This window comes from Jaculus jaculus, chromosome 1 (assembly GCF_020740685.1).
Source record: "Jaculus jaculus isolate mJacJac1 chromosome 1, mJacJac1.mat.Y.cur, whole genome shotgun sequence".
NCBI lineage: Eukaryota > Metazoa > Chordata > Mammalia > Rodentia > Dipodidae > Jaculus > Jaculus jaculus.
The window spans coordinates 126,242,280-126,268,953 of record NC_059102.1 but is presented as its reverse complement, the minus strand read 5'-3'; the positions used below and the strand labels follow the sequence as shown (position 1 = coordinate 126,268,953).

The following is a 26,674-nucleotide window of genomic DNA, read 5'->3' as shown; positions in this document are numbered from 1 at the left end:
TTTTTATTGAATGCAGCTGTGAAGACACCCTTTGATTCTGGGCCTGCTGAATTTGAGGTGTCTGTAGGGTGGCAAGGGAGGTGTGGCCAGCAAGTACTTGGAATGCTGGTTGGAGCTTGGGATGGGAACACGGGCAGCACAGGGCTACTCTACTAAAACCATGACTCATGTGTGTTCTCCAGGTGACACAGACACTATCCAGGCAGGGCTGGGGGGCGTGGGGTGGGGGTCTGTGTCATCAAAAAGCAGTTGGCGGCTGGGGAGATGGATTAGCAGTTAGAGGTTCTCTCTTGTAAAGCCTGATGGCCTGTGGTTCAAGTTTCCAGCAAACATGTAAAGCCAGATACAAAGTGGCACATTTGTCTAATTTGTTTGCAGTGGCAAGAGACCCTGGTATGCCCCCCACATGCAAATAAATAATTTTTTAAGAGAAAAGAACAATTAGAAGATGGAACTGAAAACAAGGGCCTGGCTGGGAGGACAGCCAGGAGAATGCAGAGCAAGGACAGGCCATAGGCCTTGCAGAAGAATCCAGAGGGAGGGCTGTTCAGGGCTGCTTTGTCCCACTCAGTTGATAATCACTAGAGGAAAAGGCAGTTAGTTGTAAGAGAGCAAGGGGCTATGAAGGAAGTGGCAAGTAGGAGAGGGAAGAAGGTTCAAGAAATTCCCCCATGGAGGAAGAAAAGGAAAGTAGGGGCTGGAGGAGACTGGGGTGGGGTAGGGGTAGACAGGAGTCTGATAGTGGGAAAGGCTTTTGCACACCAACCTGTGGCAGGAAGGGTAACTGGAGAAGAGGAGGTTGGCAAGGCCTTTGGGAAGGCTGAGTGGTGGAATAGGCAGGAGAGTGTGGGTCCAGAGGAGGGAAGCAGAGGACAGCAAAGTAAACAGGAAGAATTGTGAGTTTAGTGCAGAGGTTTGCTTCTCACAGCTTGTTTTCTGTGCTGTACTCAGGGCATCTGTGCTGCTTCCTAGTCTCCTTTCATGTCCCCTCAGCCTCAGCCCAGGGCTCCAAATGTGCAGTTTGTGAGCCCAGCGCCTTGGGGGTCGTGTGCAGCCTGGGCTCACCCAGGATGCAGAGCCGCTGGGCCTTCCTGGCCTCAGCCCAAACCCCTGTCTCCCTTCTGGAGTCAGCCTTGTCTGCTCTGGTCAGTGTTAACTTAATTTCAATCAAATCAGTTCCATAGCATGGACTTCTTTTAGGCATTAGTGACTGGAAGAGTTTTGTTCGATTACTTCACATTTTCCAACCTCACTTCACACAGATGGAATCTCGTGTAATCCGGTAAGGCCAAACACAGAAGGGGAACAGTGCCAAAGAGGTTGGGTCCAGAGCATGGCTTAGTGCAGATAGAATGGTCTGATTTCTTCTGACATCTTGATAATTTTTTCTGTGCTGAGGTTGGGAGGTTCCAGCCCTGTGGAGCTCTTAGACCTCATTCACTCAAAAGATGCTGAGGAGTACCTGCTGTGCACCAGGCTGCATGCCCATGTATTTCTCCAGACTCCTCCTGTTCCTGCTGCCTCCCCAGAATCTTCAGCATCCTTACTGTCCTCAATGATGGAACTGATGCCCAGGTCCCCCATGACAGGGCACAGTGCTGGGATTTAGAGCCAGGCCTCTTCACAGCAATTGCTTTTCTTCACTGTGGTATCAAAGTGCCTCTCAAACTCATCACCATGGTATCAAAGTACCTCTCAGACACAGTCTTCCACACTGCTGAAGTTTTTCTTTGAAATGTAACTCATTTCCTAATTCACAAGGTACCTTGTATACTGTCAGTGTGTCAAATACCCAAAGTGTAGTGCTTGAATCAGGACCTTATAAACATTTTTTAAAAAATCAGATATGTTAGAATTAAGATACATAAATATTTAGATGAACAAAGCACCTGTTTTGGCTCTTGAATCATGACTTTGATGAAACCGAAGAAAATAGCAACAAGTTTCAATAGTTCAAGATAGTAGTGGGAGGTTAGAATGGAAAAGAAATGGAGGCACTTAGCATTTGAGCTGAGGCTGAACTCTGCAGTGTGACCCTCCAGATGGGGGAGATGCCTGTGCCAAATGTCTGCGTGTGTGAGGTTTGGAATATTTCAGTTTCTGATGGAGAATGTGGAAGTTCTGAGGTCAGTGTCACCTGCTGGAGTGTGGACAGCCAGGATCTGACCTGGGTCTGTGTGTCCACACTGTTTCCTTTCTAGTGGCCTTCCCAAATTGTCGTGATGCAGAAACGCACGCACTTATGCACCTCTCCATTGAGGAAACAACTACAACTATCTTTCAGAAACTGGGCAACAAACAGTTTCAGTCTGTGGACATCAGTTTCATGGGCTGGGGTTATATTTGGTTATAGCTCATGGCTTTTCAGCACAAACATTGGCATTCCTAGAGGCCTTTGTTTTGATAAACCAACTAACAGGTCAGTAATACACATCTGCACAATGACTCAAGTATACGCGTAATGTGTGTGTGTGTGTGTGTGTGTGTGTGTGTGTGTGTGTGTGTGTAGCAGGGAACAAACATATACATTTTCATTTTCAGAACAAGGAGAATCACAGATAATGGGTAAACTTGACACTTTTGAGAGATCCATGTAGGCTTCTGAGAAGCAGAGTCACAGTATTCATTTGATTCAGTTAACACTGAGCACTGCTCCAGCTTGTTCAATGGATGTGGTGAGAACCATATGAGAAAGCATGGGGAGTGTCTGCCCCAGGCTTACCACAGAGGGGATTCTTGTTTGGTGGTATCATTAGTTGATATCATTATCTACAGATATGGGGCTCTGAGTTATGAAATTGTGAAGGACTTGACAGGGTCCAGCCTTATTTTGTCCTCTGATGGGGGTGACAGAGGACAGTGGCCATTTATAGGCATGAGGCAGCCAGGAAGAGGTATGTTTCAGCACCTGGTTGATTTTCATGTGTCTTTGTGTCCAAAAGGTTTGTCTTACAGCCGCTGCCTACTACCGGCAGCCAGCTTCCTGTATGTGCCTGGCTGGGAGTCATTATTGGGTCCTAACATGATTTGTTGGGCCTAGCACTTCAAACATAACTGTTCAGCCAGAAAGTTATATCTTTGGTTAGCCCCACTGTCCCTGGTCCCCAGCTTCCTTGATCTATGCTTGTTCCAGCTTGTGGGCAGCTGACTCTCACTAAAGCTCCTTAAAATGTTCCAGGGTGGGACTGTGGAGATGGCTCAGTTGGCTCAGGTTCAGTTACCCAGTTACCACTTAAAATCAGATATACAAAGTGTAGTCACATGGATCTAGAGATCCTTTGCAGTGGCAAGACACCCTGGTGTGCCACTCTCTATCCCTTTCTTTGTGTCTCATTTAAATATATAATGTTCCAGATATATAGCCAAAAAATGCTAATTATGCTGAGGCCCAGTATGAGTTAACAAAGAGTAGAGAATGTTATCTCTTAACACCTTTTTTTCCTTCTCTGGCAGGGTTCCCCAATGCACACAAGGAATGTTGAGCCTTTATATATGCCTTTGCCTTCGTCCTTTTATATCCTCCCGTATCTCCAGATAGATAGCCTTAATGATAGCTAAATCAGAGTTACTTTGACTCATCAAATTATGATGCTATGTTTGCTTATGGAAGTAGAGACACATGCTTAGGCAAGATGCTAACAGTACTCTGTTATCCTTCCTTTCTGCCCTTTGGTTTTGTGAGAGATGGGAGGAGCCAGCTTTAGGAAGGAGTTGCAGGGTAATCCCAGAAGCTTCTTTGGTTGTAGTGGGCTTGGCTTTGTCTGACTCTAGAAATGGAGGATGTTGTGTGGCCAATGAAATCTGAGATTCCCAGCTAGATTTTAATTTTAAGTTAGCCTGGGGCCCAGGAGTCACAGGATAGATTGGACTCTTCTGGTTTAAACATTTACACCCCCCCACCACTCAGATAATTTGCACTGTAAAGAAAGCCTTCTGATCGCCGAGAAGCTGGCAGAGTGGAGTGGTGTGACTAAGAAGCTTTTGGCACAGATATTCTGGGAAATATGGAGAGAGTAAAGGGGAAGAGCATCCCATGTCTCCTCTCCTCTGTACCTGCATGTACCTCCTCTGCAGACCCAAACTCTGCTCCTACCTGGGGAAAGCAGGTGTAGCCAAGGCTTCAGCCCTGCCATCCCCATGCCCACCTTCCACTTAGAGACCCTGGTGTGTTTTGTATTATTATGAGACTCCCTGTTGATATTGACTCTCTGCTTCCTAGGAACTAGCCAGCTGTGGGTGGAGTAAGAAGGAGAAACATAGTCTTGCCCCTAACGTTGTGGCCTTTACCCGGAGGTTCAACCAGGTAAGCAACACCCCTTGCATGTACCCCTGTTCTGGTGGTAATCTACTGGGCCAATCAGATAAAGCCTACCAGGATCCAATCCCTAGCACCTGGCCCTAGGTCCCAGTACTCTGCCTGTATCTCTCACCATCATCCACTCTCTGATCATCACAGTCCAGTTTGCAGAGTGGGTGAAAATACCTTTCCTGTGCTTTTAGTCCATGTAAGCTAAGGTTCGAGTACCTCCATGTATACTCATGGGGTCCCATGGAATAATCTGGCCTCTGCCCACCACTTCAGCTTCACCCTTCTTCATGCTCCTTCTTTAGGTCCCACCATCCTGGCCTGCCATCTCTTGCCTGCTATGCCATATTTCTGTCTTACCAGTGCCCTCCCACATCATGTGTTGTGCTCTAGACCCAGAACTTCCCTCCTTATTCAACTCTTCGTTAGGTCTTAGCCTGAATGACCCTTCCTCAGGAGCTCTCCCCATGTCCCTAGCCTGTCTGAGGTCACCCTGTCAAACACTCCCTCATTGCCCCTTGTCTTTCTCCACATGGTCCTTCTTGTGTAACTGGAGCTCTGTCTTCCCTTCCAGTCTCTGAACTCTGTTAGGACCATGCCTGCCTTGTTCATCATCGTGTTTGCATGACCTTGCCAGTATCAGGCCTGTCTGTGACAGACTGAGTGAACACAGGTAGAGCAAGTGAATGAAATGCTAAGCAAACACTTCTTGAACTTCTTTGAAACCTGCTGCACTGGTTGCACACCATTGCATACTGACTTGCTCCAGCCAGAACCTTTGCTCTACATACATAAAGCTGCATCCCCATTTAGTGGAATAATACATGATGGTCTGGGCCAACTGAGGGGCCAGACTTCTAACTTCTTGACCACAGCAGTGTCTGTAGAATGCTCCCTGCAAGGCTCCTTTTGCACAAACCAAGCCAAATAGGAATGTTCTCAGTGTTTCTTCTTCCTTCTTGTTTTTCTGGTTTTAAATGAGGACAGTGGCCTGAATGTTGCATAATGTGTGTAACTGGCCCTCTGGGTGCTGGGGCCATGTTCCCTTGGGACCTTGGCTCCAGCTGTGCCTTTCCTCTAATGCCTGGCCCTGCACATCATTGTTTCTCAACCTCCCCTTCCCTCTCCAACCACAGCATCCACTCAGGGACAGTAGGAGCCTCCCAGAGGCATCAGCTTGTAATCTCAAGATGAAGGCTGAGGTTAGCATGGATGTTCTTTAATGAGACATAATCATAGCCAAGAAAGGCATAGTTTTCTCTAGGCTAGGGGCTATGCAATGCTTTGAACAGAGAAGTTCTAAGGACTTTTCCTTATTTTCTTTTTCTGTTGTAAATCTAAGCTGAGCTTAGTCTTACATAAAACAAACATATGCTCAGAAACTATTAGAGATTCATAGTTTCCTTCACAAAACTTTGGCTGGGCGGCAGCTTGGTCCCCACCTCTCACCAACCATAGCTCCTGAAGATGGCCTTCAGGGACTCTGATGTAATCTATTTCACATATGGTGCCCGCTCAGCTTGGCAGACTGCACAGCCTGTTCTACAAACAAAGGCATTATGTCTAGCACCAACCAAGTGGTGCAGAAGTAAAGTCATATTTTCTCAAACAGATGCTCCAAGAGGCAGCCTTCCTGCAGGCCTGCAAGCTGTTCTGAGGGCCAGCAACTCCTGGACATAGCCATGAAAACTGGCCAGAGGCCAGACATTATCCACCATTGGGGCTGCTTTCTCTGGGATGAGCTCACTGGTGTCCATTCCTAGTGGTCTGACACATGTGAAGACAGGACACCACCTTGAACTCTAGGTAGGAGTAAGCAGGCCATTCGGCTCTTAGAACCTCAGTTTCCTCATCTGCAGCTGAGAATAACAACAGTGTTCAGGCCAGTACTGGATACATAGGAAATGATTTGTGCTAAACTTATAAAATGGAGTACAGTGGTAGAAACTCTTAAGTTAAAAGAAAGGGTATAGGGGCTGGAGAGATGGTTCAGTGGTCAAGGCACTTGCCTGCAAAGCTTAATGACCCAGGTTCAGTTCCCCAACACCCACATAAAGAGGCGCATGCATCTGGAGTTTGTTTACAGTGGGTGGAGGCCCTCATGTGCTCATTTTCTCTGTTTCTCTTCTATCTTTCTCTGTTTGCAAATAAATAAATAAAATATTAATAAAAAGGAAGGGTATAGTCCAACTGGGAGGCTGGGGCCTAAGTGATTGGAAGCTCAGAAATGTGTCCTGAGAATGTTGAAATTATGGAAAAGATGAAGTGGTAATTAGAGAAACAGCCCAAGTGAGAACTGAGACATTTGTGATGGGTAGAGGCCAGAGGGCAATTGCACGGAGACCAAGAAAGAGCAGCCAAGAGAAGTAAGAAAATTCTGGAAGTACAGAATCTGAAAGTGTGCTTCAAAATTAAGGGAGTACTGTAGCAAGAGTCACCTGGGACAGGGCTGATAAAAAGCCATGGAACTTGGCAACAGGATATACTAGTGACCTTAGCCAAGCAGTTTTGTCAGGATATAGCTAGTGGAGTGGTAGGACTTGGGTGATGGAGAGAGCAGGTGTGGGTGTTCCTGGCAACAGTGGCTCCAAAGATGGAAGGAGGAGTGGTTGGAGGGGTCAGTGAAATCCAGGGAGGTAGTTGTGTATTTCTTCTTTAAGTGGGCAGAGCCTTGAGGATGTTTGTGGTTTGAATAGAAGGATCCAGTGAGCCAGGAAAAGCCTAGTGTGGGGAGATCTGGGGAATATGTGATTATGTAAAGTCCTAGAGAAGGTAGATGAGGTGGAGACCCATGGGCAACTCAGATGTGAGGTGCTGGCAGAAGGGAGACAGCTGCAGGCCAGTCTGTAAGCATAGTACAAAGGCCCATGGCTTCACTTTCTCTGGGGAGCAGGAGGCAAAAGGAAATAAGGGGTACAGAACTTGAAAAACTTACTCCATGATAAGGGAGAGAGCTGACTGGAAATAAGAAAGGCTCTTGGGCAGTGGCAGTGGCTCAGATGAAGCAGAGCATGAGGTAAGTGGTTTTCTCTGGTTGCCCTTCATGGCATAAAAGTGGACACGGAGAACTGGGAAGATGGTTTAGCTGTTAAGGCACTTGCCTGCGTAGCCTAAGAACCCAGGTTCAATTCGCCAGTACCCACATAAGCCAATAAATAAATAAAAGGGGACATGGCTAGTATATACATGTACCCCACTCCTCTCCAGTCAGTTTATGGAAGTGCTGAGGGGCAAGAGGACTCAAGCACAGTCAAACTGTAGTGTTATCTGTACCACCAAACAATAATATTTTACATGTATTACAAAGCACTGTGAACAAAGAGGAAATACTTCAAATATGCATGACTTTTTCAACATTTAAAAAATTAACCAATATAAATCATAATAATAGGCTGAAGAAAAAAAATCAAATCAACATAATAAGTTGGCCTCAAAAGGCATTTGACAAAGTCCTACACTTATTCATGACTGGGGGTGTGGGGAACCAAAGAAACACCTCTGGGCTGCTGTACAAGCATAAGACTTGAGCTTAGATCTTTAGTTTTCCAGGACTCAAGTGGTGGTGCGTGCCTGCAATCCCAGCCGTGGGAAGGTTAAGATGAAAGGATCCATGGGATTTGCTGAAGACTACCTATTCTAGCTGAATTGGTGAGCTCTAGGCTCAGAAAGAGACTCTGTTTCAAAAAAATAAGCTGGAAACTCATCTACAACCATAGGTATATGGAAAAAAAGATGATAAACTGTCCTGTGTTACTTTTGCTTAAAGAGTGAAATAGATTCCAGTAGGTTAAGTATAACCTAGTGCTATGTTTAGATATCCTGGTTTTCTCTCTCTTTAACTCTGCATTACAATTAATGGAAAGAGCCATCTGCATATATTGGCAGGTCTTATAAAATAAAACAATAGCATTAAAGTAAATATAGAAACATTCCAGTCACATTAGTGATTTATGTTAATTTATAATGTCTTGCACTTGTTCTATTCTTGTTTTTAAACAAATTATACAGGATATCCTACAAGAGAAAGTTCATACACAAATTATTGTGCTACATTGATTCATAAATTTCATGAACATGAAAAAAATAAGCTAGATAGTGGTTGAGGAAGACACCCACCATTGACCTCTGGCCTTCATATGTGCAAGCACATGTACATGTGCACCCTTCACACATATGTTCCCACCCATATATGAATATGCATATATACATGCAAAACACCACACATACACATCAGTAGCAGCAGCAAATTAGAAATAAAGGGTACTTTTTAACTTCATAGAGAGCACCTACAGAAATTCCTTAGCCAAAACCATGCTTACTATACATACACTTAGCCCACAAGATATGGACTACAACAAGAATGTGCTTTCTCACCAGCTGTGTGCATCATGGTACAGAAATCCTGGTTAGTAGAGTAAGACAAGAAAACACAAGACATTCAGCTCAGAGAGAAAGAAATCAAGCTATCTTTAGTCATAGTTGATGTATCTGTCTATAGAATATTCCAAATAGATGGATTTTTAAAACCTTCCTGGAATTAATAGACAGGTACAGCAGAGTTGCAGGATATGAAGTCAATCTATAAGTCAGTTGCTTTCCTATGTACCACCAATGAAGAATTAGAATTTGGAATTCAAAATCACTGATTGTAACAGCACCAAAACAAAAACAAGACTTGGGTATTTATTTTACAAAATAGGTGGTTTATATGTAGAAAGCTACAAAATGTTGTATAAGTAATCAGAGTAGATTTTAGAAAAATAAATAAATAAAAACCAGAGAGAAATTCTAGCTTCAAGGATCAAGACTCAAAAGGTCAATTCTTCCTATTGGACCTGTAGATTCTGTGCAGTCTCATTCAGAGGCCTGTACAGCTGTTTTGTAAATAGTAACAGCCTTGTTTATTGTAAAGGTTATTTGGAAAACCTAAATACCCTAGAATAACCAGTGAAATACTGAAAAGAAGACCTAAGTCAGAGGAGTCAATATTGGCAAAAGAGCACTTAGATAAGTGGAATACAACACAGACGCAACTAGAACTCACTGGTCTTTCAGAGAGATGGATAGATGGTCAGTGGAGAAAAGATACTCATTCAACAGATGGTGCTGGAACAACCACAGCACTCAGTCGCTGTCTGTGCTCCCCACCCGAGATTCTGGAAAAGATAGAAATGTAGTGATAGTAGAAAGATTAGTGATGGCCAAGGTTCTGAGGTAATGGGAGGTTGAAAATGTGAAGCACAAGTGGTGGTTTTGCTGCTGTTTGTGTAGTGCTTGGGATTGAACCCAGGGCTTTCCGCATGCTAGGCAAAGTGCTTTACCACTGAGTTGCATTCCCAGCCAGATTTTTTGTTTTTGAGATGGTAAAACTATTCCATATGGTATTGTAATGATAGGGACCTGACCTAGTTTGTGAAAACCCACATAACTTTATATCACCAAGAAGAGAGGTCCTAAAAAGGAATGCAGAACAAAAGACTCTCTTCATATATGTATAACTCCGTATACAATTTTAAATGTATGAAGCAACCTTTCTAAGGTGTGTGAAGGAAAAAGTTGCTTGTCTAGGTAACTGTAGTCTATAAATCTGAAGACAGAAAGAACTGTGCAGAAGTACTGTATTTTGTCTTCCAGTTCTTTCCCAGGAGGGCTGGGCCACAGTTGTGAAGCAGTGCTAATAAGTGTTTGCTGGAAATGAACAACAGAACTACGGATGGCAGAGGGTGAGAGAGAGAGTTTCTCTCTCTTTCTCTCTTTTTAAATGGGTACACCAGGGCCTCTAACCACTACAAATGAACTCCAGATGCATACGTCACCATGTGCATCTGACTTACATGGGACCTGGAGAATTGAACCTGGGTCCTTAGCTTCGCAGGTGAGTGCCTTAAGCACTAAGCCATCTCTCTAGCCTGAGGGATAGTTTCTTTATGGTGGACAAGGAAGAGGAAAGGCTAGAAGTATCTTTGTGGTAATGGATTCAACATTAGTATGAACTTAATGTAGATATAGATGATTACATGTAGATGTATTTATAGCTATGTGTATATGTATGTACTAGTACCCCCACATACTTCCCTGCTGTGCCAACTGAGAGCACCAAGAAACATTGATACCCTGCTATTAACAAGCATACCCATCACCTGTTTGGTGCTAATCTTAGTTTATAATACCATTATCTAGTACAGGGAACCAAATTTTCTTAGAGAAATGGTGGGAATAGGCAAGGAATATACAGAATTAATACATATTATAGTGCGCATAAACTAACAAACTAGTAACTTGGTGGAGCTATGGCTGAGGGAGGCAGAGCAACCTTGTGATGAATGGCCAAAGTGGGAACAATTTGAACAGCAAAAGAAATAACATTACATTGGATTATAACCCAAAATACCATAAAATATTCATGAGGCCATACTGATATAAATAAGTGATTGAGTCAATAAATGGGGACAAATAGACAAATGTTCCTGACGTATGTGTATGTTTGTATGCATGCACATTTGTATAGAACATCAGCTTATGTGGATACTGGGTCCTCATGAAGGTGCCACATAACCCTCTATTTAGCCCACTGTGCTCAGTGCTGAGCCTAGTGACTTCCTTCCACAGAGGAGATAGGATCATAATTTATACAACCGATACCTTATTAGCATTTAATTTTTTCACTTATATTAATAGTGTTTCCAAAAATATTTCCATATTTTTATAAGGTCAACATTTTTAAGAGAATATGCCTTAAATATCTGGGAAGTAACCATCAAATTGTTCTTCAAAATAGACTTATTTCTACTCCCTAAAACAGGTAATAATTGTACTAGTTTCTCCACAAACTTGGAAAATGTACATTCTTTAAAACATAAAAGACTTTTTAATCAAAAAATACTAGGAAGAGGACAGATGTCACAGTAGGAAAATGGGTGAGGCACCTGAACAGGCAGTTCACAGGGTGAATACTGTAAGTGGCTTACAAGTGTTTGGAACAGAAAATGCTAAGAAATGCAAAACAAACAAACAAACAAACAAACAAAATTACCTGCTGGTCATGAAAGACTACAGACATTGGGTTAGAGAAGAATTGTCATAACTGGTTCTATCTGACCCATGTGTGAGAACACAGATCTACTTAAACTTGCTGATGAATAGACAGCACCTTTTGGAGGTCAAGTTCTTTATATGTACCTTTGAAAAAGATGCACACATTTGTAGTAAAAACATAGTATATATGTATATATATGCATAAAGATGTTCACCACAGCATTGTTACAACTGTATTAGAAATAATCCACCCAACAGTAGAGGATTATGAAGTAAGGATGTATCTTTATGACAAAATACTTAGAAGCCGCAAAAAATTACAGATGAATAATTTATGCACTTTTTGTTTTTTCACTATATTTTATTTATTTATTGGAGAGAGAGAAAGAGACAGAGAGAGAGAGAGAGAGATTGAGAGAGAGAGAGAGAATGGGCACTCCAGGGCCTCCAGGCACTGCAGATGAACTCCAGATGCATGCACCCCCTTGTGTGTCTGGCTAATGTGGGTCCTGGAGAGTTGAACCAGGATCCTTTTTTGGCTTTGCAGGCAAACACCTTAACCATCTCTCCAGCCCAATTTATGCACTTTTGAAACTTCTTGTGATATGATTACTGTTTTCCAACTAAATTGAGAAAGCCATCCATGGATGGTAGGTATGGAAAAAAGACCATAAGGATACACACCACACTGTCTGTCAGCCTGAGATTGCAAATGATTCTGGTCTTTTGTGCTTCTTCCTGCTTCCCTTGTTTTCTGCATTAACCTTCTATTAATTTCTGTAGTTAGAAAAGAAAACAGAAAATGTACAAAACTATGCTCCAGCTACCTTTGTTGAATCTTTCCTACCTGTCCCTTGTCCACATCTCCTTTTGCATAGCCCTCCCCAGGCCTGCCTCTTGCATGGAACATTGCCTCAGTATTCTAGGGGTGCCCCTGCTTGGCAGAGGCCTCTCCTTTATCACTCTACCCGAAACTCCCTGCATAGGGTGGTACCTTATCTCATTTGCTTATCTCCGAGCCAGGACAAAGGCATCTGCCCTTATGCCCACAGAGCTCTGCAGCCTTGTCAGCCACTCAGCTGTCTCAGGTCCTGGCATACACAGTTATGCCTCAGTCTGGCCTTTCTGTGCAAAGTCTCTCCATCTTTTGTGGCCTGCCCTCCTCTCCCATGTTCATGTGTTTGGAACTTCTCCAGCCATGATCACAGTTGCCTTTCAGTTCCAAGATGTCGAGAAGATTCCTTTGGTTTCTTCCATACCATGCCAGGTGTGGACTCAGTGCCTGGAGCCTGCACACTGTGGGGCTTCACACAATGCTGCTGGGTTGACTATTGTCTCAGAGATACCTCTGTACATTGTGTACCACAGGTCCATAGTAGACTTTGCCACCTTCCAGAATCACACCAGGAAAGTGTGTGGAGTTTTGGCATGCAGAAATCTGCTAAGTTGCACATATAAAATACCACACTTGAGATTATGTGGCATAAAACTGTACATATTATAACATAAGGCTTTATGGGCTGGAGAGATGGCTTAGTGGTTAAGCGCTTGCCTGTGAAGCCTAAGAACCCCGGTTCGAGGCTTGATTCTCCAGGACCCATGTTAGCCAGATGCACAAGGGGGTGCACGCGTCTGGAGTTCATTTGCAGTGGCTGGAAGCCCTGGCGCGCCCATTCTCTTTCTCTTTCTCTCTCTCTCTCTGCCTCTTTCTCTGTCTGTCTGTCGCTCTCAAATAAATAAATAAAAACTTTTAAACAAACCCAAAAATATCAAAAACAGCATAAGGCTTTAGATATTACAGTTTTGTGCCTAAAAAAAACTTTCTTCCATAAGTGACTAGTAAACATTTGAGCCTGAACTTAATTTTGGCAATTCCTTGGAAAAAGTGATTCTATGGAAACACGGGCACGCCCTGGAGGAAACCACTGATAATTACATTGAGAAAACATGTCTATAATGCCCTTGCTTAATAATAGAAAAGGCAAATTTCTGCTCCTGGGATTTTCTTTCCTAGTTTTCTTGTTGAACAGTGACAGTATTTCAGTTGGAAGAATACATTTCATTGCACAGCCAGCTTGCTGTATTAACTCAGGGCCATCATTCACTGTCTCTTCCCTTGTAGAGCTTTTCACACCTTGCCTTCATTGTCATTGTACACGTCCCCCTGCTGGGTCCCATGCACCACCTCCTTGCCACTTGTTTTGGGCATCACTGTTGTGATGGCAGTGAAGCATAAACAAGAAGTGCTAACCATTTCCCAGCATTTCTTGGCTGACCCTCTGTTTCCTTGCAGTGCTCTTGTCAACCTTACCATGATAGATGATTTTCATATTCCCACCAACAGACCAGAGACTCAGGCTCCTGGGTGTGAGAGGTCACGCACAAATGAAGTTCTGCACCAAAGCTGCCCACTATGCTATTGGCACATGCTGTTCCAGAAGAGTAGACCCATATCCCTCATGGCTTGGTGGGACTTTGAAAACTATTTCTGTTTATTAGTCACAAATCTTTTGGAAAATCATATTTGTTGCAGTTGTGCACATATCAGTGCTATCTTCCTTGTATTGAGGTTGGCTGGAGATTCAGACTTACCAGTGTGTGTTGTCAGTAAACATGTGACCATTTGACCATCTGTCCATCTTTCCACCTGTCCATTCATGGTCCCCTCATCTCGTCTCCCCACATCTGGATCCTTTTGAGCAGAGTCCAGGCTGCTTCATCTCAAAGTTCCCTGCAGCACCTGCAGAGACACTTGTGTGTCACAGAGCTTAGTAATACCCTGGATGAAAGGATGCCTACTCCTCTCAGCCCTGTGGTATGTGCCAGAGAAGGGGTGCAGGAAACATGGGACCCACCTGGGACTGGATACCTCAAAAAACTCTCCATTTCATGTGACCACAGGCATACTCTGGAAGCTGCCTGCTTCTTTGAGATCCCACAGTGGTGATAGGCAAGGGTGATATGGTGGGTCTGGCACTTACCTTTTTTCTGGTGTGTGTGTGTATGTGTGTATGTTTGATTCTACAGGTCAGTTTTTGGGTTGTACGAGAAATTCTGACAGCACAGACTTTAAAAATAAGGGCAGAAATCCTGAGCCATTTTGTGAAAATAGCCAAGGTAAGCTGTTTTATTATTATTATTTATTTATTTTTGTGTCAATATCTGTTTCCTCAATAGTTTGGGAAGTGCTTTGCTCTGAGCCTGTCCTCTAGGATTCACACAGTGCTGGAGTTGGAGGGCTGTGACCTGACCTACCCAGGCAGAGCCAGCTATGAGACCCACCTGGCTGCTAGTGCCTTGCATGCCTTAGTAGCATGCTCCTCCATCCCATAATTCCATGGCAACCATTTCCCTCACCAGGGTGTTAGTCCAGGAACCCATTCATAGTTCTGCCCTGGATTTTTCCAGTGCTGATGGATTGTGGATAGTAGCCATGCATGCCTATTATCTTGTCATTTCCTGCATAATTGTCACTAGTTTTGAGCTAAAGCCAGAGCCAGGTGACACTGCTGTCCCTACTGTCACTTCCTGCCCTGTTCTTACAAGCTGTGATCTTACTGCTTGTCAGACCTCACCTTTCCCCTCCTCTTTTCTTATCTCTGGATGCCAGCCTGTGTCATCCTGTAGCCTTCTCACACCACTGTCACATCCAGGCAGCTTCTTGCCATGCTCTGACCCCACCACCTTCTGTCCCACTCTGCACAGCATTGTTGTGCCTGGCTCATAGCTTCGTTACAGTGCATGTGTGGTCTTCCTACTGGCACTCTAGCAAAGGTGTTCTGGGCTGAGGCCCTTCTGTGCCAGGCTGTGGAGTGGCTGCTGTGTTAATGTGGTCACATTCAGTACCATCCCATTGGCATAGCAGGAAGGGGCAGCAGAGAGAGGTGACCCATTCATGCTCAGGGCCCAATCTTGCCAGTGGCAGAGCAGGAGTGTCTGCTGTGTTTCAGTGGGACTACTCTCCTGCCCCTCCCATGGAAGGCTAAAGATAGCAGCTTGTAACTCTGTTAGGAACCACGGTCACCGTGAGGTCTTGTGAGTTCTCCTGAAGCACATGGAATTGGTGCTGGGCTTAGTTCCACATTGTTGTCAATCAGATGTATGCTGGGCCAGAAGGAGGAAGTGGGGTATAGTTTTAACTCCTCTGGGGCTTGCCATTTGGAAATGAGTTCTGGTCCCCTTACCTAGGGATTAAGTCCTCTCCTTAATCTCTGCTTCATCCTTACTGCAGATTGTCTTGCTGTTCTGTACTTAAGGTGTTATCTTGGGTAGGCTCCTTCCCTCTCCTAAAAGAGGAAATGTGGGTTACATAATCTCCCAGAGGCTTTACAGCTCTAGGAGGAAATTTTGGGACAGACATAGCAAGTCAGATGCTAGGATGAATTTGGTTCCCTCAGAGCATCTATTCTTACACACAGGAAACAATTAGAGATTGTTACAAGATGTATGAAATGAAGCATTAACTTGTGTGGTCAGGGCGACATTTCCAAGTAGGAGCAGAACTTTTCAGACGAGGCTCATAGCTTTTCATCTAGTCACTTTTTTTTAAATTGTGTGGTAGCACTGCACTAGGTACTGGGGCAGAGTGGTAGATAACACTTTATCCCTGCTCTCCGGGGACAAGTCGTCCATGGTGAAAGAGAGAATAGTAAAAAACAAATACAATCCACAGTCCAGGGGCCATGCTCAGGCTGTGTGGACACACAGTGTACAGAGGCCACACTTGGGCTGTGTGGACACAGGGAATGCAGGGTCACACTTGGGCTGTGTGGCCACACACTGGTGAGTGTGCAGTCTATATTGTAGATCTGGGGACTTGATTGCAGAAGGCATGTTAGAAGTAGCACCTGGTCCTGAAGGTACCCAGGACAAGGTTCAGGGGAAGGGAAGATGAGCCTTCCAGACAGAGAAGACTGGCTCCTCTCTGCACTTGCCACTCCGGAGACAGGTTTGACACGCCATCTCATGTGGCATAGGTGCCATGATTATTTCCCCATTTTAACCTCAAGGATATTAAAAGCTCAAAAGCCTCAGAAGGCTCAGGTGTCTTACATGAGTAGAGAGAGCTGGGATTAGAACCAGGTGTTTAGGGTCATTGAACCTGCTTGCTGATCTAGGCTTCACTGCCTCCCTACCTCCCAATAATGAGAAATGGGAACCCCAGTCATGTTAGCACATTCCCTTAACATAAAGTCAAGATTAGAGCAACTACATTTTTTCTGCCTTAACTCTCCCATGTCTCATTTTGTGGCCCTCTATGATAAAGAACTTGCTGAGCCTCAATTGACACCAAATGCTCTCACTCATTTGGGGCCTGGATCAAATGTGCTTGGCATGGTCATGTGCTGGGAAGTTCTGCCTTTCCAGCTGAGACAGTTACGCAGATTGATAACATCTTCCCTGGCCTCTTTCTCCTTGAGTGTTAAAGTAATCACAGCAGAGCCTGCTGATACTGTTGGCATGCCTGAAAGCTTAGCTTACAGAAGCCTATTGGGGCAAGTTCAGAGTCATCCAAAAAAACATAAAAGGATTTTTATTAAATCTAATCTCAATCCACATTTCTCTCCAGCAACCAGATGAGTCAGTTTATGAAATTTTGCACATATTGTAGATGCAAACTCACCTTTTGACAGTTTTGGAGAAAAAGAGCATATGGTTCCTATGAACTTTCTAGAATTATATTTTCTACATGAGATATTTTTAAGTATAATTGAATTGCATAAATATGACAACATTTGGTAACACTTGGGTATGTTTTGTTCTGTTGTTTATAGCAGCAAAATAATGCATTCCATATCTTTTTTTCCAGAAACTTCTAGAACTCAACAACCTTCATTCTCTCATGTCTGTGGTGTCAGCATTACAAAGTGCTCCCATCTTCAGGCTGACAAAAACCTGGGCTGTAAGTTAATCTTTCTAAGTCTGTCCCTTTGAATTTGGCTGGCCTTTCCTTCCTGAAGAGCTGTAGGGCTTAAACCCCAGGCTTTCTCTGACTGACTGCTCTTTGCTAAGGATAGTGAGTCAATGAAACATTTTCTGGACATCTGCAAAGCTTTCATAAACCAGCACCACTTTGGTTCAAGGGAGTTGGGGGGCACTAAGGTGGTTTAGCTTATTAGAAGTCATTCAAGGGGATCTTCTTGGACCCCTCAACGTCATCTACCATGGCCGGGTAAGCACATGACTTCTGCCCTCCCCTTGGCCAGCATTCATCTCTGTCAGGCTCAGAATTGCTCTTGGGAAAGTCTCTGGGCTGATGGTTTGCAGCTGCCCTGGGTCACTGGCCATATAGCTGAGAGTTTCTCTGGAGAAACCTGTGACCCTCATGTAGGAAAAAATGATTTCTTTTCTTTCCTTTTTTTCCCCTAAGGCTTTGGATACTTTCAGCTCAGAGGTGGAGTCTGATAGTTATATAATTGAGTCTGTAGGAAAGTTTCTCTGCTGTAAAAATACTTTAAAAATATCTCAGACCTCTTTATCCTCCATAGCTGGCACAGCGCCTGACATGGGGGAAGTAATTGCTGTTTCCATAGCTCATTAACATTCACCCCCTGGCCTTCTTGGTCGATGGTCTCTTACAGCACCGTGGTCCAAGCCGTTCAAGACCTGTTTATGTCCCGCAGGGCTGACAGAGCCTGTATGGGACTGTCAGATGCGCTTCCACAACTCATTTCCCACCTTCTCTCTGCCAGTCAGTGGGGCTGGACTCCGTTTCCTATTTGGAAAGCTCAGTGGCCTTTAAAATACTTCAGAATTATGTTGTAGGTGATCTGAAATGAGCCTCACTTCTCTAAGTTGCAACTTTCCCACTATCTGGCCTCAGCAGAGTTGGGTGAGATATGTCAGCCTAGAGTCTGGAAACTAGGTTTGTCTTCAGGTGCTGTTCAGAGCATGGTCCTCCTTTCCCTTCTCTCCTTGGATTATTGTCTTGTCAGTGTTTTGTGGAGCTCTAGTGTTCTCCAGGATGGCCATGGGGTCCACCAGGGTCAGAGGGAGAGGAGTAAGGGTACCCAGCATACAGTCTAGCTCCCACAGAGCAGTTCCCTGTATATGGGCTTCTGGGTAAATTACAGCTCAGCAGTGGTTTTGGAGATAGAAAGCCAATTTAAAAGCCACTATCTCTACAGTTGCTGCTAGCTGTATTCTTCTAAGACCATCTGAGCAGTGGGGCTTTCTTCAAAGTGTTTTGGAGAGTCTCTGTCAGATGAATTTTCCATCATTGAAAGTTGCTGTCAGGGTTTTTTGGGTTGCTGGGAACAGTGTGGTGACCCAGAGGGTTGAGTTTGGGAATCTTCTCAGGATAGATGTTATGGTGACTTTTAGGAAACTCTGGGGGCTGTGTAGCTGGTGAAGGCTGAGCAGATATAGTGGCCCTGAACAGAGATGCAACCCGCTTAGGGACAGGAAAATCCCTAGATGAAGCTGCACACAGTGTTTTCCAAATACTGTCTGCTTCTGGGACCATGGGCAGTACCAACTCAGAGCAGGACCAAAACTGCACTGTTTGGCTTGGTAAGCACTGCTCAGGAGGCTGGGCCTGCATGACAGTTTAGGGTCTGTGCTGCCATGAAAACAAGCTTCTGTAGCATCTTAAGGAGCCTGGAATGTAGCCCCCACCCAGGCTGCTGTCTCTGCTACCTCAGTGGACATATACATGGATATGGAGATCAAGGGCGATGTCAGGGAGAAGTTTCTTGTCACCAAGGATCAGAGAATTCAGGGCATTAGTTCAGTTCTCTTCTTTTTCTGAAAAGCCACCCCCACTGTGCCCAAGGGGTAGGACCCAGGCTACTTCCCTGTCTGCAGAGGGTTACTTTGTCAGGGCAGAAGGTGGGAAGACACAGGGTCTAGGAAATAGGAATGACATCTGTCAACTTGGTGTCAGGGAGATTGGTGGCTAGGTATACTTCATGGAGTATAACTCATCCCAAATTTATCCTCTTCCCCTCTCAGCCATGGCCTCCAGGCCATGGGGAATGGATGGCCCATCTGTACTCCTGGGACACTGACAGGTGACAAACATGAGGTGGAACACCCATCTGCTCTGCAGACCTGCTTCCATGCCTGCATCTTTCTTGCATGACATTCCTTCATGATACTATCTCTTTTTCTTTGATTCCTGGTACCCATGCAGCACACATTTGTTGTCTAAACTATATGTTTGATGTCATGAGTAGCAATTTTCTTCTGCTATTAATGTCTGGTCATGAAACTGGCCATAGAAAAATTGCCCAAAATGAACTACTTCCTCTCTCCTCTCTTGCCCCTTAAGTTGGGACTGATGAGCACTTATAGGTGCGTGGGCAGGAAGGAGCAAGAGGCTGTAACAACCCAAGAAGCCAGTTCTTTGATAGTCCTTATTTTGCAGAAAAGGAAACTGAGGCTCTAGGAGGTCGAGTGACCCTGTGTTCTCAGAGCTGGTATTCCTGCTGAACCCACAGTCTGCTTGGTCAGTCTGTGGATGCTTGTGATGAATCAGGTCAATGCAGGCAGAGACAAAGAATGCATACAGCTTGGGAAGTAAGGCTGAGAAATGTTGTCTACTAGTCTCTATCCCTAGAAGTTGCATTGAAACCCTGAATATCTGAAAGTCTGAATAGAGAACACAGTATTGGCAAGGGAGGAGACTTGCCACCTGGCTGCACCATGGATGACTTCTAGTGTGGGTCAGTCTATCATTGGCTAGGACAAGACTATCCATGGCTGGTCTCTAGAGCCAGCACCAAGATGAGCTGACACTGAGCACAGGCTTGTATGCAGTAAGACCTAAATAAGTGCTGGTTGGATACCAACAGGGAGTCATGGCCAGCCTAGGAAAATGCAGACAGGAGTGATTTATCCTAGTGCTGGGGCCACTTTGGAATATTGCTGCCTCAAAGCCACAAATCCTAAGCAAGAAGTTGTATCAGCCAATTCTGATTTCCTGAGTACACATTACCTTGCCGCTCTTATTCGTTCTGCAAATCAAATATTTATTGAATGCCTCCACTTTGCCAGGTCCCAAGGCTACAGCCCAGGGCCAATGCTCATGGGCTTATGTTATTTAGGGGAGATAGATACTGTTAGCAGGAGTGAGGACTTGTCTGCCCTGCTGTCACAGAGGTGATCAAGAAATGTTAGTTGAATTCATGAACAATGAACAAGGAACACGAAGATGCTATTTTTAAAGGGCAGAGACTGTAGCAGGGGTGGATGGGCACTTGTAGACCATACTGAGATAAGGCCTTTTATGCCAATAATGCTTTATACTTGAATGACAGAAGTAAATCAACCCCATCCTGATGAGGGCTGAACATTCCAGGCAGAGGGGGCAGAGGGGACAGCCAGTGCTGAGGCCAACAGGGAGGAGACATTGTGCCATCAAGTGACTCTTAGCTCAAGTGGCTGGGGCTCATAAACTGGAGAGGAGTCAGATTCTATTCTGAGTACACAGAAAGGCTTTAAGCAGGATACTGACAAAATCTACTTTAGTAGCTCTTTGTTTTTTGTCTTTTTTATTACTGTTGCTACCATCTAGAAAAAAATTGGGAGGAGTGAGGATCAGCCTGGACACTAGGTGTCCAGTTAGAAGGTGAGGGCAGAGTCCAGGAGCAAAGTGATGTTGACTAGTGGTCGTGGGGCCAGCTAAAAGTAGACTGCTGTGGGATGTGTTCTGAAGATAAGGCTTCAGGAAGCACCATGTTGAGATGAGGTGAGGATCTTTTCTTTGCCTAGTGATCTGAGAAGAGGTTAGCTTGTTCCTGAACAACCTGGGGCAGGGAACTCCTGGAATGTAGGTAAGTACTTATAATGGTAATCACAGTCCAGTGCTCCACATGTCACACAGGTGAACACATGTACACATGCGCGCACACACACACACGCACGCACAAACATGTACCACACACTCTACTTGCCTTGTGCACATGCTGAGAGTGATTCTGTCCTGCCACATTTGTCCAGAGAATTTGATTCATTTGTAGCAGCACAATGAAAACTGTAGTTCCTGGCATGGAAGAGGTTGCCATTGATGAGGAAAGGCCCTGGTCTGAGGGAGTGGCCTGGGAGGGGGCTATCTGAGAGCAAGGCTCCCATTCACCAGCATCCATGGGCACTTGGCAGACACCTGAGGCCAACAGATATGTAATGTCCCCATTCTTTGGATCTCAGAATCATTAGTCCAGAAAGTATCTCTGATCCTTGTATCAGCAGTAACACCATGGCCATTCCTCTCTGACATGGTGGAGGAGGCAGTGGTTGGTCTGGGCTGCTGGCCTCAGACTTTCTGAGTCTTGGTCTAGATGGGAGGTGAGTCAGATGATGAAGATGAGAAACTGGAAGGCCAAGGAAACCAACAGAGGAAACCTCTGGTTTCCTTTCTGTCATTCTGCAGAAGCCTGCCCGAAGTGCTTCTTTTTTCTTTTTTTTTATTTCCGTTTCTGTTTTATTATGGCAATGGGATCCTTTTCAAAGTCTCTATGTAAGATGAGTTACATAAAAGGAATTGTACATTTCAGAAATTATTGCTCTTTTATAGAACAGGGTTAGTTCTTCAGGACAGGTTTGACTGAAACACCTGGAGTCAAGTGACACTTCCACGTCAGTCTTCCAGGAAGCTCAGCTTACAGGCCTGAGCCATTGTGCCCACCTCTTGTGCAGTTCTTCCATTGCTTCTTGGTTTCCTGAGTTCTTTCTTCAGAAATCAGATACCTTAGTTAACTCTTCAGGGGGCACGGGGCATCATTCAAGTGATCCAAGCGGGCCTTTAGAATGTGTCAGTTCCGACTTGCTCCATACATATGAATCTTCCTCCCCTGGGTACAACTTAGGGTCCTCATCAGTCTCCAGATCAGTATCATTTGGCTCACATCCTGTCAGAGGTGGATCCTCAGAAGAGCTCGAGGCACACGGAGTTCCTTCTTCAAGTCTGAATGCCAGGCCATCCTTCATCAACATTGTCGATTTCATCTGGCATATGCCACACGTTCTTGTACAGTCCTCCTTCCCCTTCACGCTCGAGGCCCCAGGGGTGTCCTGCAAGCACTTCTCTGCCCCTATAGGAATGGAACTGGGGACTCCATCTCCATTCTGCTGGAGCACACCCTGCATGGAAGACTGAGTAGTGTTGTTGCCAGTGATGCACAGGTTTGTTTCTGCAGATGTTTTATTTTCCAGGCTGATGTCTGCTCAGAGATGGGAAGATGCTCAGTGGCTTGTGGGGAAGACCTGCTAACTCTAAGGCAGAAGCTGCCCTACCGAAGTGCTTCTTAAAGAGTTCTTTCTTGGGCTGGAGAGATGGCTTAGCGGTTAAGCGTTTGCCTGTGAAGCCTAAGGACCCCGGTTTGAGGCTCGGTTCCCCAGGTCCCACGTTAGCCAGATGCACAAGGAGGCGCACGTGTCTGGAGTTCCTGGAGTTCGTTTGCAGAGGCTGGAGGCCCTGGCGCGTCCATTCTCTCTCTCTCCCTCTATCTGCCTTTCTCTCTGTTTCTGTCGCTCTCAAATAAATAAATAAATAAATAGAGTTCTTTCTTATCACATGGAGTGGCTGACATTTCACCCTCATCTGTTTGGCATGCTATAGTACTGGTCACTGTCCATCATGCTCTTATTGAAAACCTCTCTCCCTGGGCTTCATTCTCCTCCTCTTCTCCTGGCACCTGGCTCCTTGACTCCTTCTAGGGCCATGGTTGTGAGAGTTGCCCAGAACTGTGACTTCATTCCTTTCTTCTTGGTGAGCATGCCAGCTTGGAGAGCTTCAGCCATCACCTCTGTGCCCTTGGAGACTGGTTCTAAAGGCCCAGCTCAAATCTCTCTCCAGATAGAGGCCGAGGCACACACTTCATAGCCTGCTCCATCCAGTCCTCTGCTTGGGTGTTCCTTTGACAGTTCACACACTGGGCATGTCTAAAATCAGACTTTGATTTCCAGGAAGGAGGTAGAGTGCCAGAATGCTCTCTTCACAAACTGTGTTTTGGACCTTCAGGCAGTATGGTAGACTGAGCTTCCCTGTGTCCTGCTCTAGCACATGAACACACTCAATTCTGGATAAAATGCCAAGTTAAGCACCAGCAAGCAAAGCCATACTACAAGCCAAGAAAGGGAAGTCACCATGTGCTGAAAATAAAAATAAAGAGTGTCTTGGGAGTGAGCCATTCACTACTGAGAGGAGCCTGTATGGTAGGCCTTGCATCTGGGGCCAGGGCTTAATGCTTGCTCAGTAGGGTGAGGCCCTGCTTCAGGCAACACCCAAAGGAGATCTTGGAAATAAGCTATCTCTAGCCATCAGCAGTCAAATGTCACTGTACTAGAAACTGTAGCCAGGGAATCCAAGGAGGAAAATCAACTGTGAGAAACTGCCACTTCTCATGAACCTATACCTCATGCAGCTGTGCTATGGCATCAGCATGCATGTGACCTAAAATGGTGAGGGGCACCCAGGCACATGGTGGAGATGAAAGGCCTGGGAGCTGAAAACATGGGTTCTTATTAGACCCTGGGCCCAGTCTTCTTGTGGGCCTCCACTGCATGGCGAGGATTAAGCAAGTAGATGTATGAAAAATGTTTAGAATTGTGCCTTAGCACCTGGGCTAGTAAAATGGCTAGATAAGTGTTAGCTGCTATTAGTATTGTTTTCGGCTCTTCTTGGACCTTCTCAGATGGGCTGCAGAGGCCACCATCTCTGAAGACAGACCCCCTCTCCTCTTTAAAAACTACTGACAGGGCTGGGCATGGTAGCATACACCTTTAATCCCAGCACTCGGGAGGCAGAGGTAGGAGTATCACCATGAGTTTGAGGCCACCCTAAGAATACAGAGTGAATTCCAGGTCAGCCTGGCCTAGAGTGAGAACCTACCTTAGGGGAAAAAAAAACTGACAACCTTCATTCTTTCATACACATGCACGTGCGCGCACACACACACACACACACACGTGTAGTAAAATGTACCTTGATCATAATCCTCTCCAACTACCCTCTTTTGTCCCCCATCCTTCCTTTCCTTAACACTTTCTTTTTATTCAACTTGTCCCACTGTGAGTACATGACTGCAATGGCCACTTAATGTCTAAAAGATAGCAGTGTTGCAATGCACTCCACTCCTTCTTTTACATGCTTGTACATTCTTGCTGCTACCTCTTCGATGATAGTCCCTGAGCCTTGGAAGGTGTGATAGAGATGTCTCACTTAGTGCTAAATGCTCCACTGTCCTTCTCAGCACTTTAATGAGTTTTGAGTCTCTCCAGTGGTCACTGCCATCTGAAAAGAGAAGCTTCTTGAACCAAAAGTGAGAGTAGCATTAATATATGGGTATAGACATAAATATTTAGAAGGTAGTTTGGTGGACATGATATACCCATTTAATTAGACAACAGTAGTAGTTTCCCTCCTAGAGCTTATGACCATATTTTTTCCTCCCCTGAGGTAGGGTCTAAATATAGCTCAGGCTGATCTACAATTCACTTTGTAGTCTCAGAGTAGCCTCAAACTCACAGAGATTCTCCTATCTCTGCCTCCCAAGTGCTGGGATTAAAGGCGTGCACCACCATGCTGGCTGGCTTATGACCTTTAGATTAGGTTTTCAGTACCAGTCAAGAGTTCTCTCCTATGGTCTAGGTGGGCCAGAAATCCAACCATAGAGCGTTGGTTTCCTCTATAACAGACATGTCACCACTGGGTCAGTTGGCATATTTGGCCTGGCTGTCCAGCTATTTAGCTTGCGGGCTGCACTGTGGCTGGTTAAGACTGTTGGTGACTTTCCTCCTCCCCTAATAGCCTGTATAGCTGTTTCTAGCACCATAACAGCACAGCTCCAACCTGATTTCTCAGTGTCCTGAAGCCCAAGCATGTGGCATCCTTAGCAATAGGGTCTTACCATCTAGTTCTGGTGGGCAACCAACAGCCATGGCAATAGTGAAAATAGGCCTTTCTTTATGACCTGAGCACCATTGCCTTCCAGCCAGCCTGAAAGTACAGATATTTGATGCCCCTCTTTCTTTCAGAGTTGCCATATGTGCTTACTTCACCACCTCTAGTGCTATGAAAATGATGCCAGACAGTTTTAACATTATTTGCATGTTAGCTTTACTTCAGTTATGCTTTTGAGTAAAAGGAAGACATTGAGTCTGGATTAGAGAAAGGCTTGGTGTTGCAGTCAGCTTCATGTTGCTGGCAAAAAACACCCAACCAAGAGCAGCTTGTGGGAGGAAAGGGTTTATTTTGCCTTAGAGACTTGAGGGTAAACTCCATAATGGCAGGGGAAAATGATGGCATGAACAGAGGGTGGACATCACCTTCTGTTCAACATCAGCAGCAGGAGAGTGTGCCAAACACTGGCAAGGGGGAGCTGGCTATAACACCCATAAGCCTACCTCCAACAATACACTGCCTCCAGGAGGCTCTAGTTACCAAATTGCCACCAGCTGGGAACCTAGCTTTCAGAACACATAAGTTTATGGGGAATACCTGAATCAAACCACTACAGTTGGTATGTGCTAATGGGTGACTTTCGGGGACATTTGCATCTGGGTATGTGATGCTTGATGAAAGCTCGTGGTACTGAACATCTTTCAGAGCATTTTGACAATGACAACAACTACCAAATGTTTTCATCCCTGCTCCACACTTACTTCCTGACCCAAAAATCAAGCCATCAACTTCAGTCATGGCCACAGCAGCATGTCTGTCACCAGCTGTTCAGAGCCCCAATTCATGTACGCAAGAAACGCAAGAGTTGGCCAGAGGAATTTCCTGTTAAAACACAGCTACAATCAACACATTATTTCCCTTTTGATTAGCATTCACTGTTATGTTTCTTGTCCTGCAATTGGCTCCCTGTTTGCAAGTTGAGCTGAAGTAGCTAAGAAACTGGAATAAGCAGTCAAAATGGTGATCATGTGATGACCTGGCATTCACATGGCCAAATCAGTACCAAACTTTGCTAAAAACAAGTTTCTAACTTTCTAACATTTTATTTATTTTTCTTTATGTATTTTATTTATTTGAGAGAAAGAGGCAAAGGGAAAGATAGATAGAGAGAGAGAGAGAGAGAGAGAGAGAGAGAGGGAGAGGGAGGGAGGGAGGGAGGGAGAGAGAATGGGCACACCAGGGTCTTTAGCTACTGCAAACGAACTCCAGGTGCATGTGCCCTCTTGTGCATCTGGCTTATGTGGGTCCTGGAGAATTGAACTGGGATCCTTTGGCTTTGCAGGCAAATGCCTTAACTAAGCCATCTCTCCAGCCCTAACATTTTATTTTTAGTTCTTAAAAATTTTATTGACAACTTTCATACATGCACATAATATACTTTAAAGCTTTTGGAGCTATCTTCTCCGTGCCCGAGGCCCACTCCTGTGCAG

General features: G+C 45.0%; 1 protein-coding gene across 9 annotated transcripts in view; it reads left to right on the top strand.

Moving 5' to 3' along the window:
• Positions 1–26,674, top strand: part of Ralgps1 (Ral GEF with PH domain and SH3 binding motif 1) — a 325,831-nt gene that overhangs the window by 143,180 nt on the left and 155,977 nt on the right. For 5 of the 9 annotated variants that reach the window (XM_045148099.1, XM_045148117.1, XM_045148083.1 and 2 more), the window contains 3 exons: positions 4,220–4,303; positions 14,369–14,458; positions 17,151–17,243. The exons of 1 other annotated variant lie outside the window; for it this stretch is intronic. In XM_045148099.1, coding sequence (XP_045004034.1) covers positions 4,220–4,303; positions 14,369–14,458; positions 17,151–17,243 — 267 coding nt within the window. The remainder of the gene's footprint in view (positions 1–4,219; positions 4,304–14,368; positions 14,459–17,150; positions 17,244–26,674) is intronic. 3 more of the 9 variants (XM_045148126.1, XM_045148088.1, XM_045148094.1) reach the window with 2 other exon arrangements.